The sequence below is a fragment of the Pinus tabuliformis genome, chromosome 8, assembly GCF_031772625.1.
Source record: "Pinus tabuliformis cultivar Carrire ecotype Pingquan chromosome 8, CPIR1, whole genome shotgun sequence".
In the NCBI taxonomy this organism is placed as follows: domain Eukaryota; kingdom Viridiplantae; phylum Streptophyta; class Pinopsida; order Pinales; family Pinaceae; genus Pinus; species Pinus tabuliformis.
In genome coordinates this window covers 686,568,578-686,584,926 of record NC_142294.1, presented here as the reverse complement: position 1 = coordinate 686,584,926, position 16,349 = coordinate 686,568,578, and the positions used below count along the sequence as shown (strand labels likewise).

At 33.9% G+C, this 16,349-nt stretch overlaps 1 protein-coding gene across 1 annotated transcript; it reads left to right on the top strand.

The window, feature by feature from the left end:
* The first annotated feature begins 14,480 nt into the window (after nucleotides 1-14,480).
* On the top strand, nucleotides 14,481-15,823 carry LOC149237444 (bi-functional coumaroyl CoA and feruloyl CoA ortho-hydroxylase F6H2-2-1-like). Its single transcript, XM_089369273.1, has 3 exons — nucleotides 14,481-14,902; nucleotides 15,188-15,401; nucleotides 15,533-15,823. Exons 1-3 carry the CDS (start codon nucleotides 14,481-14,483, stop codon nucleotides 15,821-15,823), a joined length of 927 nt encoding a protein of 308 aa, XP_089225399.1.
* The last annotated feature ends 526 nt before the right edge of the window (nucleotides 15,824-16,349 follow it).

Below are 16,349 nucleotides of genomic sequence, written 5' to 3'. Positions count from 1 at the left end.
ATGACTTAGGTCTTATTTTTCCTTTATTAAATTTATTACATAAATTTTTAACGAGGGTTCGTACATTTGTCATGCATGCAAACTAAAATTTTCCTCTTACCAAAATATTTGACCCAATCAATATACATAATCTTCTCCCAAAATAAAGTTAATACCATAATTAATCCCCTTATGCATGGAAATGCATATTATTTTTCCCAAAAAATGATTAACACCATAAATGTTATGTGATTGCAACTTTCTTCCTCTAGAAATCTAATACCAAAACTATTATTTTTCATGCATGTAAGTTCACATATTCATTTCTAGTAGATCTAATATAATAGATATTATTCATATGCACATAAGTACATATTTTATTTAATATTCCAATGTTTCTCTTTGGAAACCTAATGCATAGGCATCATGAGAATATCCCCTTTAATATTTTAAGTGAAATAAAATACTTTCTTTGTCCTTTCATAAAAAAATGTAGCATGCATTTGCTTTTTTTTTTAATAGATTCCTTATATTTTTGTATGTAGGGTTTCATGTATTCTTTTCCAAAACTTAAATACATGGTAGCTATTTTTCTTGCATGTAATTTTTTTTTTTTTTTCAAAAAATTAAATACATAGAAACTATTTCTTTGCATGCAAACATATATTTATTTTCAAAGAATTCTAATGGAATAGGAATTCATGCAAATATTCCTAAGAAAACTAATTTATCTTCTAGCACACAAATCTCTACATTCCTTCCCATAAATGACATAGATTCCTTTTCAAAAGATTAGCAAATTCCAAGAATAAACGTGGCTAATATTTTATGCAGTCATTCACATGCACTCTTTTATTTTCTTTTATGGCTCATTTTGAGGACAAAGATTTAATTAACAAAGAATCATCACCGGCCATAATCACAATTACTTATGGCCTGAACAAAATGCCATAGCGTTGTCGATTGTCCCATTGTTTCTACCTTACCCAACATTTTTTTCACTGCTATGTCATGATTTCATGTCATCATCAAGGCTCAGCCTCCACCCCCATATGTTGCAGTGTCCATGCACTGTGCTCATTCTATCAGTTAATGACAGAAAGAACCAGCGCTACAAAGGGCTTTGGCATAGGCTGTATTGTTTCACTGGCTAAGTATGGATCCCTAGTCCTTCGGTAATTATATGTCAGAGGTCTCCAACTCAAGGACAAAACTAGAGAGATGATCGAATATGCCCCCTCAAACACCATCTTCTACCATCTTCTGCGTGCGGTCCTCCACATGAATTGGCATTACTTCGGACCTTGGAGGATGGATTTCTCATGCAGTTATGGTTGAGAGGCATTCTGAATATCTATGATCAATAACGATTCATCTAAAAAAGAATGTAATTGGTAGAATGTCCCACCACCAAAGATTTGGCGTACAGATTTAGTGGATGATGTGTATCAATATATACGCTTACCATCATCACTCTCTAAAACGTTTTAGATCATAGGTTCTTGGTGAATAATGAATGCAAAGGTCATTATCAGAACTATTAACCCTAATGTAACATTCCAATAGATTAAATAAACATTAATAATATTTGATAAATGGTAGACACTATATTAAGGCTTTTTATATATATATATATATATATATATATATATATATATATCATCTCGTCTAATAAAAATATATATTAATTATAATATAACATTAATATAATTATATAATTATAACAATACTAGTATTTAAAGTGCTGTGCAACTGCAAATAACACTCCAACTCCAATTTGAGTGTTTTATTTTTTCTAACTTTATGAATTTATAAAAGTAAATTAACTGATTTTTAAAACTAATATTACATAAAATACTTTATATGAATAAATAAATAACATTTTAGGGAAAAAAAAATAGATATATAACATTATAGGAAATTAATATTATTAGAAAACAACACAAATATTACATACAAAATAATATTATAATATTAATATAACTATATATTACTTTATTTAAAAAATTATACATAACTATAATATAATATAGTATAATTAGCCCAAAGGGTTAGCTGAATTGGTCGAGTCACCGTTGTTAAGTACCTTGCTGATCGGGAGGTAACACGGTCAATTCTCCTCGACGCCCTTGGGGTTAGGCCCTGCTAGTCTGGCCCAGGGGCTTTAAAAGATTCCCTTCGGGGTTGATCTGCCTAGATTTTTTGTTGATGTAGCGGCCACATGTAGATTCCCTTCGGGGTTGATCTGCCCAAATTTTCTGTTGATGTAGCGGCCACATGTAGATTCCCTTCGGGGTTGATCTGCCCAGATTTTCGGTTGATGTAGCAGCCACATGTAGATTCCCTTTTGGGGTTGATCTGCCAAGATTTTTCTGTTGATGTAGCAGCCACATGTGAACCACTGATTATATATATATAGTGTAATGTGATATACTTATCTTGTTAAAAGATTCCCTTCAGGGTTGATCTGCCCAGATTTTCTGTTGATGTAGCGGCCACATATAGATTCCCTTCATGGTTGATCTGCCCAAATTTTTTGTTGATGTAGCAGCCACATGTGAACCACACCCATATTTTCTGTTGATGTAGGAGCCACATGTGAACCACTGGTTATATATATATATATATATATATATATATATATATATATATATATATAGATAACTATAATATAATATACTTATCTGGTCGACGGGCTTTAAAAGATTCCCTTTGGGGTTGATCTGCCCAGATTTTCTGTTGATGTAGCAGCCACATGTGAACCACTGGTTAAATATATATATATAACTATAATATAATATAGTGTAATGTAATATACTTATCTAGCCAACGGGCTTTAAAAGATTCCCTTCGGGATTGATTTGCCACATTTTCTGTTGATGTAACAGCCACATGTGAACCATTGGTTATATATATAAAATAACCATAATATAATATATAGTGTAATGTAATATACTTATCTCGCCGACGGGCTTTAAAAGATTCCCTTTGGGGTTGATCTGTCGAGATTTTCTATGGATGTAGCGGCCACCTCTGAACCACTGGTTATATATATATATATGATAACTATAATATAATATATTGTAATGTAATATAACTATATGTATATACTAATATATTAAAGTTTTTAACATAATTATATTAATAATATTTAAAGTGTTAATGTCAAACTATAAGTAACTCATAAAAGTTATTTTGTCTATAAATTAAACTATGTTTTAATTATTATTATAAAATATTTTTATAACATATCCACATACATCATTATTGTATCCTAGTAGACATAGGGGGTCTTGTGTTTCAAGGAAGTGGGTTTCTTAAGTATTGAATTAATGTAATTATTTAATGTTTTGAGTGATTTTAATGAGAATAGGAATTAATTAAATATTGTGAGGTATAATTGTAAATGTTCTCTAATGTAGAAGAACATGAGAGCTTTAGGATAGTTGAGTAATGAGAAGATTGGAAATTGATTGTAAATCCTAGATTAGGAGTCAGTTCGTGATTTTGTGGATTTGAGAGAATCCTTAGGAATGAGGAAGAGATTTTAGGATTTTGTTGAGGAATTTATGGATCTAAACCAGAAATTGGTTTTAGAATCCCTTTGTATAAATGTAAGCCTAAAAGGACATGATCAGAGGTTGGAGAGGTTGAATAGGTAGATAGATAGCAGATTGGAGTGTTTGTAAGCCTACGGGCAGATAATGGGAAAGGCCATTAATTAGAAGATCGGGCCAGAGAGACAGAGTCTCAATATGTAATGATTTGTTTATGTATTTATACACAGAGAATTTGATTCTGAGTGTGTAGATGTGTGATTCGAATGTTGACTGATAAATTATATGTATATCAGAGAATTGCATAATATATATATTCATGCAGGCGAAGTTCAGTGAATGCAAAGAGGAGAGCGAGACAGAGAAGCGTAATGGATCCTTGAATCCATTCGACGGATCAAAGTAGAGCTTTGAAGAAACTTGAGAACCACATCAACACTGAAAAACAGCATAAAACATAAGTAAACATAATAGTGGAGACAATCGGCGAAGAGCGGTTTTTAAATAGTAAAAGCGGATTTCGGGCAACCTCAAAACCGTAAGTGGTATTGAGCGCAGTGCACCCGATTTCACTCATCAAACGACACGTGGTAGCGAGGAGGAGAGAGGAAACCGCTTATCGAGCAGTTAATCCTCATGCATGTTACCTGGTCGAAATCTTTGTGAGCCATTAGATCTGGCACGAGTAAATGGACGGCAGAGGATCAGCGATTAATTTCGTTGATCGGGAGTAATGTCAACCATTGGATCGGAGGATACAATGAATGGTTTGGATGTAATTTCATATCGCAAGGTTAGGAGGTGAAGGATGCTGTAATGGCCGATAGTGATAATCGTTGATCAGAGGCTTCGGTGATTGGAGATTAGAGAAGGAGTAGTGCAGCGAGAAAGACTTTGGGCCTGGATGGACCCGATAAAGTTATAAATGCAGCTGTAAGATATTTGAAGTCTTGTTTAGGCTTCCGAAGCGGGTTTTCTCGTGTATTCAGATTTTCGATATTATGTGTCTGTAATGGTCGCGAAAGCGATATTGCGGTAAACCAATGGCAAAGGGATGATGAGCGAACCTGGGGGATTTATAGATGCGGGTGAATTCATTTTGAATTCTAGCTTATATGTCGCATATTAGAGTGAGAGGCACGATAGAACTATAAGTGGTGTGCGCGCAGAGGAACCCGATGAGCGATTACGATAAAGGTAACCTCAATAACTGTGCAGAAACCATATAAAGGTAAAAAGTTATGTTTTGCGGGGTTTTCCTTTGTAAATGGTTTATAAGGGATTAAAGCGCCGATAGGAGGATTTTATGTGTAAGTCCACTTATAAATGGGGGTTAAGTATATATGTGGGCTTAAAGGTTAATAAAAGGTTAACGAAGGTATATGCGGGGTGATAGAGTCCCGATAGAAGTGAAGGAGTCCCAATGGAAAGGATTTGAAAGGTTTAGACTTTGGGTTAGTCTATTTATATGTTTCCACATGAGTTCCAAAGAAAGGGGCCTTAACCATCACCATTATTGAAGTTTTGACTTGGTAGGTCATATCCATTCCTGGGAAAATGATTTATGCATAGGTCTACATGCATATTGTGGGTAAAGCAGGGGTAACCCTGTGTCATTTTGGTATCAGAGCTGAACAAAGAAATTATGTGTGAAGGTTTCCTTGAAAGAGTTTAGAATAGAGATATTTGGAAAGATGTGTATGTAGGCAAGGGAAATCAGATTCTAATCTAACAGCAAAGCAACCAGAGTATAGCTGAGAGAATGGAGAAGAACAGTTAAGTTCTTAGAGGCAGGTAAGGCAGAATTAAGAAGAGATTGCAGGAATATAAAGAATCTACAGTGATGTTTGGAGAATGGAGATTCACTCGTATGTGAAGGGTGAATGGAGACTACTTATGAAATCATACAGGTATTGTTTTATTTAACTCTGATTTGAGTTTTGCTGGATAAAGAAATAGAATGAAGATTGATGGTTGCATCTAATGAAGTATCTCAGCAAAAGAAGATCAAGCCTTAAGAAGCAGTAATGAAGGAAACTGTTAAGGATTTTTGAGTGGAAGAAAACTCAGCAAAGGAGAAATTGTTGTTGATAGCTAAGCTTTGCTAAGATAAAGCCAGAAGATTGGAAGAAAGAATCAGACTTTAAATCTAAAAGGCAGTAGCTGAATATTAAGAATTTGTGCATTGGAAGCATAAAGATTTGCTGAAACAGATTTGCAAGAATTGTGAGATCCTGAAGGTAGGTGAAGGTATGCAAATTTGTCTAATGATTAGTAGATATTGAATGAATGATATTTAGAGCAGGATTACAATAGTTAAACTATAAGAGGGATGTTTGTCAGTTTTTGAAGTAGCAGAGTTTGAAGATACAGCTGAAAGCTAGTGGAAAAGATAGTCCATTCAAAAGTGCAGGTGAATGGGAGGACAAGATCAGAAAAAGATCTTTAAGGTAAAATGATATGGTTTTATTTTAATTGGATTTGAAGATTGAAAAGTTGTAGTCTTTGCATTGAAGCAAAAGTATTGTTGCAACTCCCAAAAGGCAATTCCACAACAGATGTGGGTAGAATTGCTAAGAGACAAGAGAAGCGAGTAAGAGCTTCTAAGTAAAAGTAGAAATGTAGCAGAACCTTGAGGAATTCTAATAGAGATTGGATAAAGAAGACAGTTGAAGTGTTCTCAAGAGAGAGTGGAAGATTGCAAAATCCTAGAAGGGGCAAAGGTGTTGCTCAAGAGGAGATTCTAGATAGAGAACCAATTGCTTTCCAAAAGACTGAGTATGGAGAGCTTGGTGAGGTAAGTGGTAGCAGGGCAAACTTGCTGTTGTAGAGGCTTTAGTGCAACTCATAGTGAAGTGAGTGAGGAACTCATAGAGATGGAGAGGATGATGACTAGTGACAGTTGTAATAGAGGTTCTGAAAGAGATCACAACATAGGACAAAAGGATAAGGATGCCAAGGCAAATGGCATATAGAGACAGTTAAGTAAAGAAGAATATGAGTGGGAGAAGGCTGAGATAGCAGTTTAGCCTGAAGTATTAATGGAAATGTTACAGAGAAATGAGATGGACCAAAAATATGGTTATGTCATGAGAAAGAAAGTAAAGTGGCAAAGGCTACAATAGAAGAGGAATCAGCAGGTGAATATGCAGTTAATAAAGGAGCTGAGGGAGTTTGAACAGATTATAGATGTCAAATTGGAGGTAGAGAAACCCAAAAGAGTTGAGCTACAGCAAAAGGGAGATGTTGAAGAAGATGTTGAAGTTTCGATATGTGAACCAGAATGTGGACCATTACTTTTTGAAAGTGATGAAGAGCCAGAGGATTTGAATCATATGAATGATTCAGAGCAGCTAGAAGACTTGATAACTAAAGCATTAAATGAGGCTGAAAGGTCTTGTATTTTTAAAATTAATGATTTGTGTATGATTCCAGGTTTGGAAGAAGATAAGCAGCCATTTAAAGCTGTCAAAAATGTAGAAGAATACCTTCCAGGAGATGAAAGTTTTGAAGCAAAATATGACAAGGAAACTGGAAAAGAATCAGTTTGCCATAGTGGACAAGTGCTAGAAGACATCATTGAAATAGATGATGAGAAGGAGAGACTAGCTGATAGTCTCAAGAGTTCTTTGAGTTTGAATCAGCATACTGATGTGCTGACAGAAGAAGAGAGATCCGAGCAGCATACTGAAGTGTTGCCAAAAGAAGAAGAGGTACAAAGGCCTTATATTTTTTATTATAATGATTGTCTTATAATTGAAGATGTTGCAGAAACTGGAACATATTTGGCATAGGAGGACAGCCAAATGAAAGAAGAAGAGGAAGAAAATCTACTGAAGGATGTTAATAGAGATTTAACAAAGGAAGAAGGACCATGTGATGATAGGTCAATAGCAAATGAAGAAATAGGAGATTATGTAAAATTTCCAAAGTTCACTCCAAGTAAAATCATTGAATTATATAGAGAATTAGACTTTCAAAGGAGGAAGTTAGAAAAGAAGAGGATAAATGTTCAGGATAAATTGTTGATGAAGGATGACAAAGAAGTTGTCATAAATAATAATCAAGAAGAAGTTGACAAGTACAGAAAACAGAAGCAGGAAATTGTTCTGAAAGACAATATAGCAGCAGCTGAAAAGGTGCAAGATAACAGTAAAGAAGAGGGTAAGGGTGTAATGGCAGAATCAAGAATGAGAGTTCAGCAATCAAGAGAGGAACACAGTCAGCAAACTGAGGATATACTGGACAGAGAAATTAAGTTGATAAGAAGGTTAATGATGAAAGTATCTTAGAAGAAGACAACAGCAAGAAAGGAGAGGAGTGACAACAAGAGGAAGACAATAGCAGACTATGAAAGCAGAGCAAGTGGAGAATTGCAGCATAAGGTATGGAGACCTGGAGAGCAGCAGCAAACAACAACAGCAATAGAACAATTGACAAGAAAAGACAAGTTACAAAATAAAGTCTGGGATCTAGGAGAAAACAATTATCCAGACTTATGACCAAGTGGTCATAAATTTTCTTACTTGGGGAGTCTGATGCAGGAGCATTCAGCTCAACATCATTATTGTATCCTAGTAGACATAGGGGGTCTTGTGTTTCAAGGAATTGGGTTTCCTAAGTATTGAATTAACGTAATTATTTAATGTTTTGATTGATTTTAATGAGAATAGGAATTAATTGAATATTGTGAGGTATAATTGTAAATGTTCTCTAATGTAGGAGAACATGAGAGCTTTAGGATAATTGAGTGATGAGAGGATTGAAAATTGATTGTAAATCCTAGATTAGGAGTCAGTTCGTGATTTTGTGGATTTGAAAGAATCCTTTGGGATGAGGAAGAGATTTTATGATTTTGTTGAGGAATTTATGGATCTAAACCAAAAATTGGTTTTAGAATCCCTTTGTATAAATGTAAGCCTAAAAGGGCATGATCAAAGGTTGGAGAGGTTGAATAGGTAGATAGATAGTAGATTGGAGTGTTTGTAAGCCTATGGGTAGATAATGGGAAAGGCCATTAATTAGAAGATCAGGCCAGAGAGATAGATTCTCAATATGTAATGATTTGTTTATGTATTTATACACAGAGAATTCGATTCTGAGTGTGTAGATGTGTGATTCAAGTGTTGACTGATAAATTATGTGTATATCAGAGAATTGCATCATATATATATTCATGCAGGCGAAGTTCCGTGAATGCAAAGAGGAGAGCGAGACAAAGAAGCATAATGGATCTTTGAATCCATTCGACGGATCAAAGTAGAGCTTTGAAGAAACCTGAGAACCACATCAACACTGAAAAACAACGTAAAACATAAGTAAACAGAATAGTGGAGGCAATCAGCGAAGGGCGGTTTTTAAATAGTAAAAGCAGATTTCGAGTGGCCTTAAAACCGTAAGTGGTATTGAGCGCAGCGCACCTAATTACACTCATCAAACAATGCGTGGCAGTGAGGAGGAGAGAGGAAACCTCTTATCTGGCGGTTAATCCTCGTGCACATTTCCCGGCCGAAATCTTTGTGGGCCGTTAGATCTGGCGCGAGTAAATGGACGACGGAGGATCAACGATTAATTTCGTTGATCGGGAGTAATGTCAACCGTTGGATCGGAGGATACAATGGATGGTTGGGATGTAATCGCATATCGCAAGGTTAGGAGGTGAAGGATGCTGTGATGGCCAATAGCGATAATCGTTGATCAGAGGCTTCAGTGATCGGAGATTAGAGAAGGAGTAGTGCAGTGGGAAAGACTTTGGACCTGGATGGACCCGATAAAGTTATAGACGTGGCTGTATGATATTTGAAGTCCGGTTTAGGCTTCTGAAGTGGGTTTTCCCATGTTTTCATATTTTCAATATTATGTGTCTGTAATGGTCACGATAGCGATATTGCGGTAAACCAATGGCAAAGGGATGATGAGCGGACCCGATGGATTTATAGATGCGGGTGAATTGGTTTTGAAGTCTAACTTATATGTCGCATATCGGAGTTAGAGGCACGATAGAACTATATGGTGTGCGTGTGGAGGAACCCCATGAGCGATTGCAATAAAGGTAACCTCGATAACTGTGCAGAAGCCGTATAAAGGTAAAAAGTTATGTTTTGCTGGGTTTTGCTTTGTAAATGGTTTATAAGGGATTAAAGCGCCGATAGGAGGATTTTATTTGTAAGTCCAATTATAAATGGGGGTTAAGTATATATGCAAGCTTAAAGGTTAATAAAAGGTTAACGAAGGTATAGGCGGGGTGATAGAGTCCCGATGGAAAGGATTTGAAAGGTTTAGACTTTGGGTTAGTCTATTTATATGTTTCCACATGAGTTCCAAAGAAAGGGGCCTTAACCATCACCATTATTGAAGTTTTGACTTGGTAAGTCATATCCATTCCTAGGAAAACGATTTATGCATAAGTCTACATGCATAATGTGGGTAAAGCAGGGGTAACCCTGCGTTAATACTCTAAAACAATAATATATATATATATATATATATATATATATATAGAAATTAATACTAGAATTATAATATAACATAAATATAATTATATAATTATATTAATCTATGAAAATATTATAATACATTATATAACTATACTAATATTTATAGTGTTTTTTACCATGGCAAGTAATTAATATTAACTAATATTAGAAACCAATAGAATAATATATCCCTATTGAGGTGGATAATATATAAATCATAAAGCATATAAATTTATGTTTCTTTTGAATTTTTGCCAAATTTCTTTCTATATATATATTTTGCAATTAACTAATATTATTAAAAACAAAACTAAAATTATATATAAAATAACATTATAGTATTTGTTATAAATATATATTATCTTATTTAATAAAAATATATATTAACTATATATAGTATATTAATATATTAAACCCGTGTAACATAATTATAATTATACTAGCATATTCCAACTTTTTAATATAATTATATTAATATTATTGAAACCAAATGTTATATATATATATAACAACACTCACATTATATATAAAACAAGGAGCCACTACCGTAGCGGTAGTCCCTGCCGGGGTCTGCAAGGACAACACAAATGGATTGTATACTGTCCGATTTGAAATGGGATTTGAAATGGAATTGAAATAGTTCACCTAGAGCTGTGCACGGGAGTCATACCAATCCGGTAGGGATTATTTATAATATTTACAAATTATTGTTATACATATTTATATAATTAATAAAAAAATATAATTAAATATAGTTAATTATAATTAATTATATAAAATCATAGTTAACCGTTTATTCAATTACAGTTAGAAATAATATATAATAGGTAACCGTGATTTAAGATATTGTCAGGTATGAAACCCTAGGAACCATTATAAAAATTACAGATAACCATAATATTGTCATAAATACAACAATCGTGATTTGTGGTCAAATTATGAATCAACAGTATGAGACATTACTGTTGGTACAGTTTGTGTGTACACAACGTCGAAAATGGAAATATATATATATATGGAAATTGAAAAACATAAACGCTATATTATATCGGAAGTCCTATATATAAGTTTTTGGCATGAAGTAGCTTCTGAACATTAATATCTTAAAGCTACACTGAAAAAAGCTTTACTTTCAGTGAAAAAGAATATGCATATCAAGACGGATACAGTGATTAACTAACGAGTTACCTTTTGATGCACAGGAATGACATCTGATAATTGATTGTTTAAACCCAGAGTAGATTACGGGTGGTGCCCGTTCCTTTTTGCTAAAGTCATTGGCATAAAAATAGCAGAACTTTAACTGAGCCTGATTTGTGATCTACGTCTTCATGATATTCTTTGCAGTTAGGCAAGCCTCCTCTTTGATGTCAGTTTTCCCGTTTGGATTTCCAAGTTAAATCCTTTGTGTTCTATGTGTGTGATTGCTTGAGTTTGTTGTTTCATATTCTTTGTTTACAAGCACAGTAAAATCTGAAGATAGCAATAGCACAGTCATAAGATAATTACACAGTAGTAATTGACAGAAACAGGACACCGCAAGATAAAATAAACCAGCAAGTTAATGACATTTAATTTTTCGCATTTAAAAGAAGTTAATAGCATCCATAATGGACAATGGACTTGATCATAGGCTGATCAGATTTGATATTAACTGCTAGTGAAAATTGTTCTACTGAAATTATATTATACAACCAAATTCTCTACATTTTGTGGAAGATATGGACTATTTGAGATTTTATTCATAAATTCACAATTGTTATTATTGAATGACATTGTTCATGGTTTTACATTTATATTTATAAATGCAATTTTTCTGAGAATAGCTCATTAAAAATTTGTGTAAGGTTATATTATACATGTATACATTTGTGGTAGGCATATATCATATTTGACATTTTATGCATAGCTTTACTCCACATTTTGAAGGACAGCATTCATGATTTCACAATTGTATTATTCCAGATAAAAATACCCGAAAATAACCATTATTAAAAGCGTAGTAATATGACAAGTCAGCAAAATCAAGCATTATAAACTTGCAAGATGTTGATCGGGATTAACAATACACAGGAACGAGTTTTCTATTATAAAAAGAAAGAAAAGTTAAAGCAAATCAGAAAATCGCGAAACAAATGCGAATAACATTTTTTAAATTAAAGAAAATTAGAAAATTGCACAACAAATGTAGAATTTACGCAGATAAAATACCGAAGGCGGCCGTCATCTAACTTATGCACATAAAATTCCCAGAGAACTAAAAATAATTCATGATTTTTTGCTTCTCTAAATCAAAAAGGGCTTACTTGATAGAATCCTCAGAGCTATTTGCATCTGCAGATCTCGCCGGAACAGTAGCTAATTCAACCACAGGCCTGTCATGAGCGGCTACGGCCCGGTAATGTCTGCCATCCTGCGCCCCGTACCGCCCGTTCTCGGGTTCGACTCCACTAAGAATATGTTGAAATAAGGACAACCTTGCTGCTGTCCACAGATACCAAATGTAATTTATGATAAAAATATGCAGAAAGTGCAGGTTTGGAGAAAGGAAAAGCAACTGAACTCTGACGAAGACCCATTCTGTTTCGCTAAACTAAACCGAACAACAAAGCTTCAATCTGCCTTCGCCGAACAAACTTGCTATCTTCCTTGAAAGATCTTGCTGCTTGGATGGTGTTGCAAATTCAATGTGTAATTCGTTACAAAAATTTCGGTTCGAAGTAAAACATATATTTCAAGATTGTTAAAATATTTTAAATGGTTATTACCTGATGTTGCTCTGGCTCATGCCCATTGCAAGAGACATATGTCTGAATAACATTTATTGCCCAGTCTTTAGACCTGGCAATAAGATTGGATGACATATGTTTAATAGCATGCAAAAAATTTAAGCAAATTGTACAGTTAACAATAAACATAAACATAGGTAAAATAATACCAAATGCAATACAAACCTCTGCGGTGCTGAGCCCTCCTTTCATGGCTCCACGTTTGAGTTTCATTTGAGCTTCTTCTGACATGGGAGCGTCATCCGAACTCATTTTTCCTACCAGATAATTAACTACCTATTACTCTGGGATCACCATTTTCACTGGTTGATATCTCTATTCTATTCCAAACAATCTGCAACATGATGTGCTCCATTGAGAAAATGATGTATATATATATAGATATAGGTTCCTCTGGTACTCTGAGGTACTCTGAACTTACTCCGGACTCCGGACAAGGCATTTGTAGACCACCGTGGACGCCTCTGCATATGCAAACAGCTGGCACTTGCAGGATGCAGGACACTGCATGCATGACACGGAGAACAGGTAGCAAAAACTTAGGACAAACTAAGTGGTGCTTTTGATAAAATGTTGGTCTCTAAAAACTTTGGATAACAAAAACTTTTCATCTCTGAAAACTTTGGATATCTTATTTTTACCCCGAACATAATGTCTTGAAAGCTGCGAAGCGCGCAATAAGACCCCCAACTTTATTGTCCAATCAAAAATTACATAATAAATTTTATATTATTTTCTAATATGAAAACTTTGGTTAAAGGTGTGATGTACAGCAATATTTTTTGGTCAAACAAGAGATTAATATGCAGTCAACGCACAATCAATCGCTAAGAGTCCCAGGCAGGGACTAATAATATTATCCTATTAATTATAACTATATATTATTTAATCTTCTAACAATATGAAATGATATAATATAATATAATATAATTATTTAAAGTGTTTGAAGGGTTTAATTTATTTGAATTTTTGTTTAGTTTGTTAGTTTTTCTAACTCTGTAAAAGTAGATTAACTAATGTGTGTAGCCGAAACAACATAAATATATTCAGTTGGCTTAATATATATTTATATTTAACTTTATTAATATATTCAAGCTTTTTAAAATAGTTATATTAGTTATGAGGATTAGTATAATTAGTTTAGTTTTTGATAAAGTATTTTGCTATTAAAAAGTTATAAGTTTAATTTGTTATTTATATATATATATATATATATATGTTCTAAGCTATTGGAAGATTATAATAAAATTAAAAAGAAAATAAAATACTTTAACTGTTTTTAGTTTGTGTATATTAATTTAGTGTTTGTTAAATCACTTTTTATTATTGAGAAATTATAACTTCAATTTTTGTACCGTCAGATTAAAAACAAGAATATTTTCTTATACAACTATATGTTATTAAAAAATTATAGTAAAACTTATATTTAAACCAAACAAAAAAAAGGTTAAACCCTATTTTTTTTTGTTTTCTAAGTTTTTGTGCATCTAACCTTGTAAATTTATAAAACATAGATTAACTAATTTTTAAAACTCTAAAAGAATATTATAATGAGATTGTTTAGTGTCCGACGACTTACCATCGTTATATACTTCCTCTCCATTTCCATTTTCTCATGTAGAACCGTGCTCTTGTGCACTTAACTCTGCGTTTCTGAGTTATTATTGAATATTAGAAACATGCAACATATGGATTCTACAGTTGCTCACCCAGTAACGGGAGTTAATTCGGGACAGGAGGGCGGGGTTCCTGTGATCGATATTGGTCCTTCGCTGGATCCCCGTGCTCCTTTAGTGGCTCGAACAGCGGAGTTATCTGTTGTTACGCAGATACGCAAGGCATGTGAAGGATGGGGATTTTTCCAAGTCATAAACCATGGAATCCCCGTAGCACTTATTGAAGAAGCACTGGCTACTTTGCGTGTATTCTTCGAGTATCCCAAAGAAGAGAAGGTGAAAGTCAGAGCACCGGCACCGGGAGGTGAGATTCGCATGGGTTACATTGGGTATCTATGGGGTCGATGCAATTCATACGCGTATATGTACTATCATCCAGGCCCAACAGGGTGCAACCCTTTTCCAGATGGCATGCCTCAATTGCGGTAAGATGATCGGTATGGCATCTGTTAGTATTACTTCAAGTCCTCGTATTCATAGTAATTTTTCCGGATTATATTTGTAAAATAGTAATTAGTTGTTAGTTTAAATTAATAAATTATTCAGAGTTGTCTGCAACCTACTTTACATTTGTATAAATGAAATTCTCGTTATGAATACAATTAATTTTCCATTTTACGATCATGATGTAGGAATGCAGATTGGTGATAGAGAAACTGGCGATGTCTCTGTCTAAAACGACGGAATTTATGGAGAATCTCCTTATTCAGAGCCTCGGATTACCTGCATTTTAAAGCTCTTTGCTATTCAGGAGCGACAAGCCAGCAGGAAGAGATAGGAGTGTGGGAGCATCAGGACACCACCTTGTTCACGGTGGTGGGGCAAGATGATACTGGAGGGTACCAAGTTCTCAAGTATGACAAATGGGTCGACATCACGCCTATCAAGGGCGCCCTTGTCATCAATATCGGCATTTGTGTTCAGGCAATTTTCATCTATAATTCTAAATATTATATGAGCCTAAAACTATCCTTGCAAATACACATTAACAGATATCTTTATTCAATCCAAGGATTTCATTCATAGTCCTTCTTGTGTGGTGTACTGTACTACAGGTATGGAGTAGCAACAGGTTCAAGAGTGCTTTGCATCGAGTTGTGAATAGTAGAGAGAGACTACGGTGTTCAGTTCGATTTGGTAGCATTCCAAACCCTGGTATCATAGTGAGGCCTCTTCCTCAGTTCACGACTGACCTCAACTGCCCTGCTGCTTACACAACATTTTTGTTGAGTGATTATCTGGCCAAGAAACGCCGTGACAAGACTGACCCTCCTACTAATCCCGAAGACCTTGTCACCGTTTCCATCTACGCCATCCAGCCTATACCTCAAAGCAATACAATATAGTTGCATATATGAACCCATCGTGGTTACCTATACCTAAGTCTTTAGATGAAATAATTATTTACGCTGGAATGTATGATGGCTACAACAGTGATATTAAAAATAAGTGATATGTAATATCCATAGCTTTAGCTCTAGCTTTAACAATGAGTGTTGTTGAATAATTAAATATTATTAAATTTTAAGAATGACTGTGGTTGAATAACTAAATATTATTATTTTTTGTATGGATATTACAAGAAAACTATTCTTTTAATCCGTATTTTTTAATTATAATGGTATTAATTCAATTAATTTTTAATTTTTATATTTAGAATAATTTGTATTCTTCTAGCTAAACAAATTGTATTTTCAATAATTTGTATTTTTTAGTTTTAAATTGTATTTTCAAATTGGTATATTTTTTAGTTTTAAAATTAATGAGTCTTCATTTGAGAAAAGTTATGTTTAAATGATATTTTCTTCATAAAGAAAAAATAAATTTACTTTATTTTGTTCATAAAGCAAAAATAAATTTACTTTGAAAAGT

Coding starts and splice junctions, on each gene's coding strand:
- LOC149237444 (XM_089369273.1), top strand. CDS start 14,481: ATGCAACATATGGATTCTACAGTTGCTCACCCAGTAACGGGAGTTAAT. Junction 14,903..15,187: donor GATGGCATGCCTCAATTGCG/GTAAGATGATCG, acceptor CTCCTTATTCAG/AGCCTCGGATTACCTGCATT. Junction 15,402..15,532: donor ATATCGGCATTTGTGTTCAG/GCAATTTTCATC, acceptor ACTGTACTACAG/GTATGGAGTAGCAACAGGTT.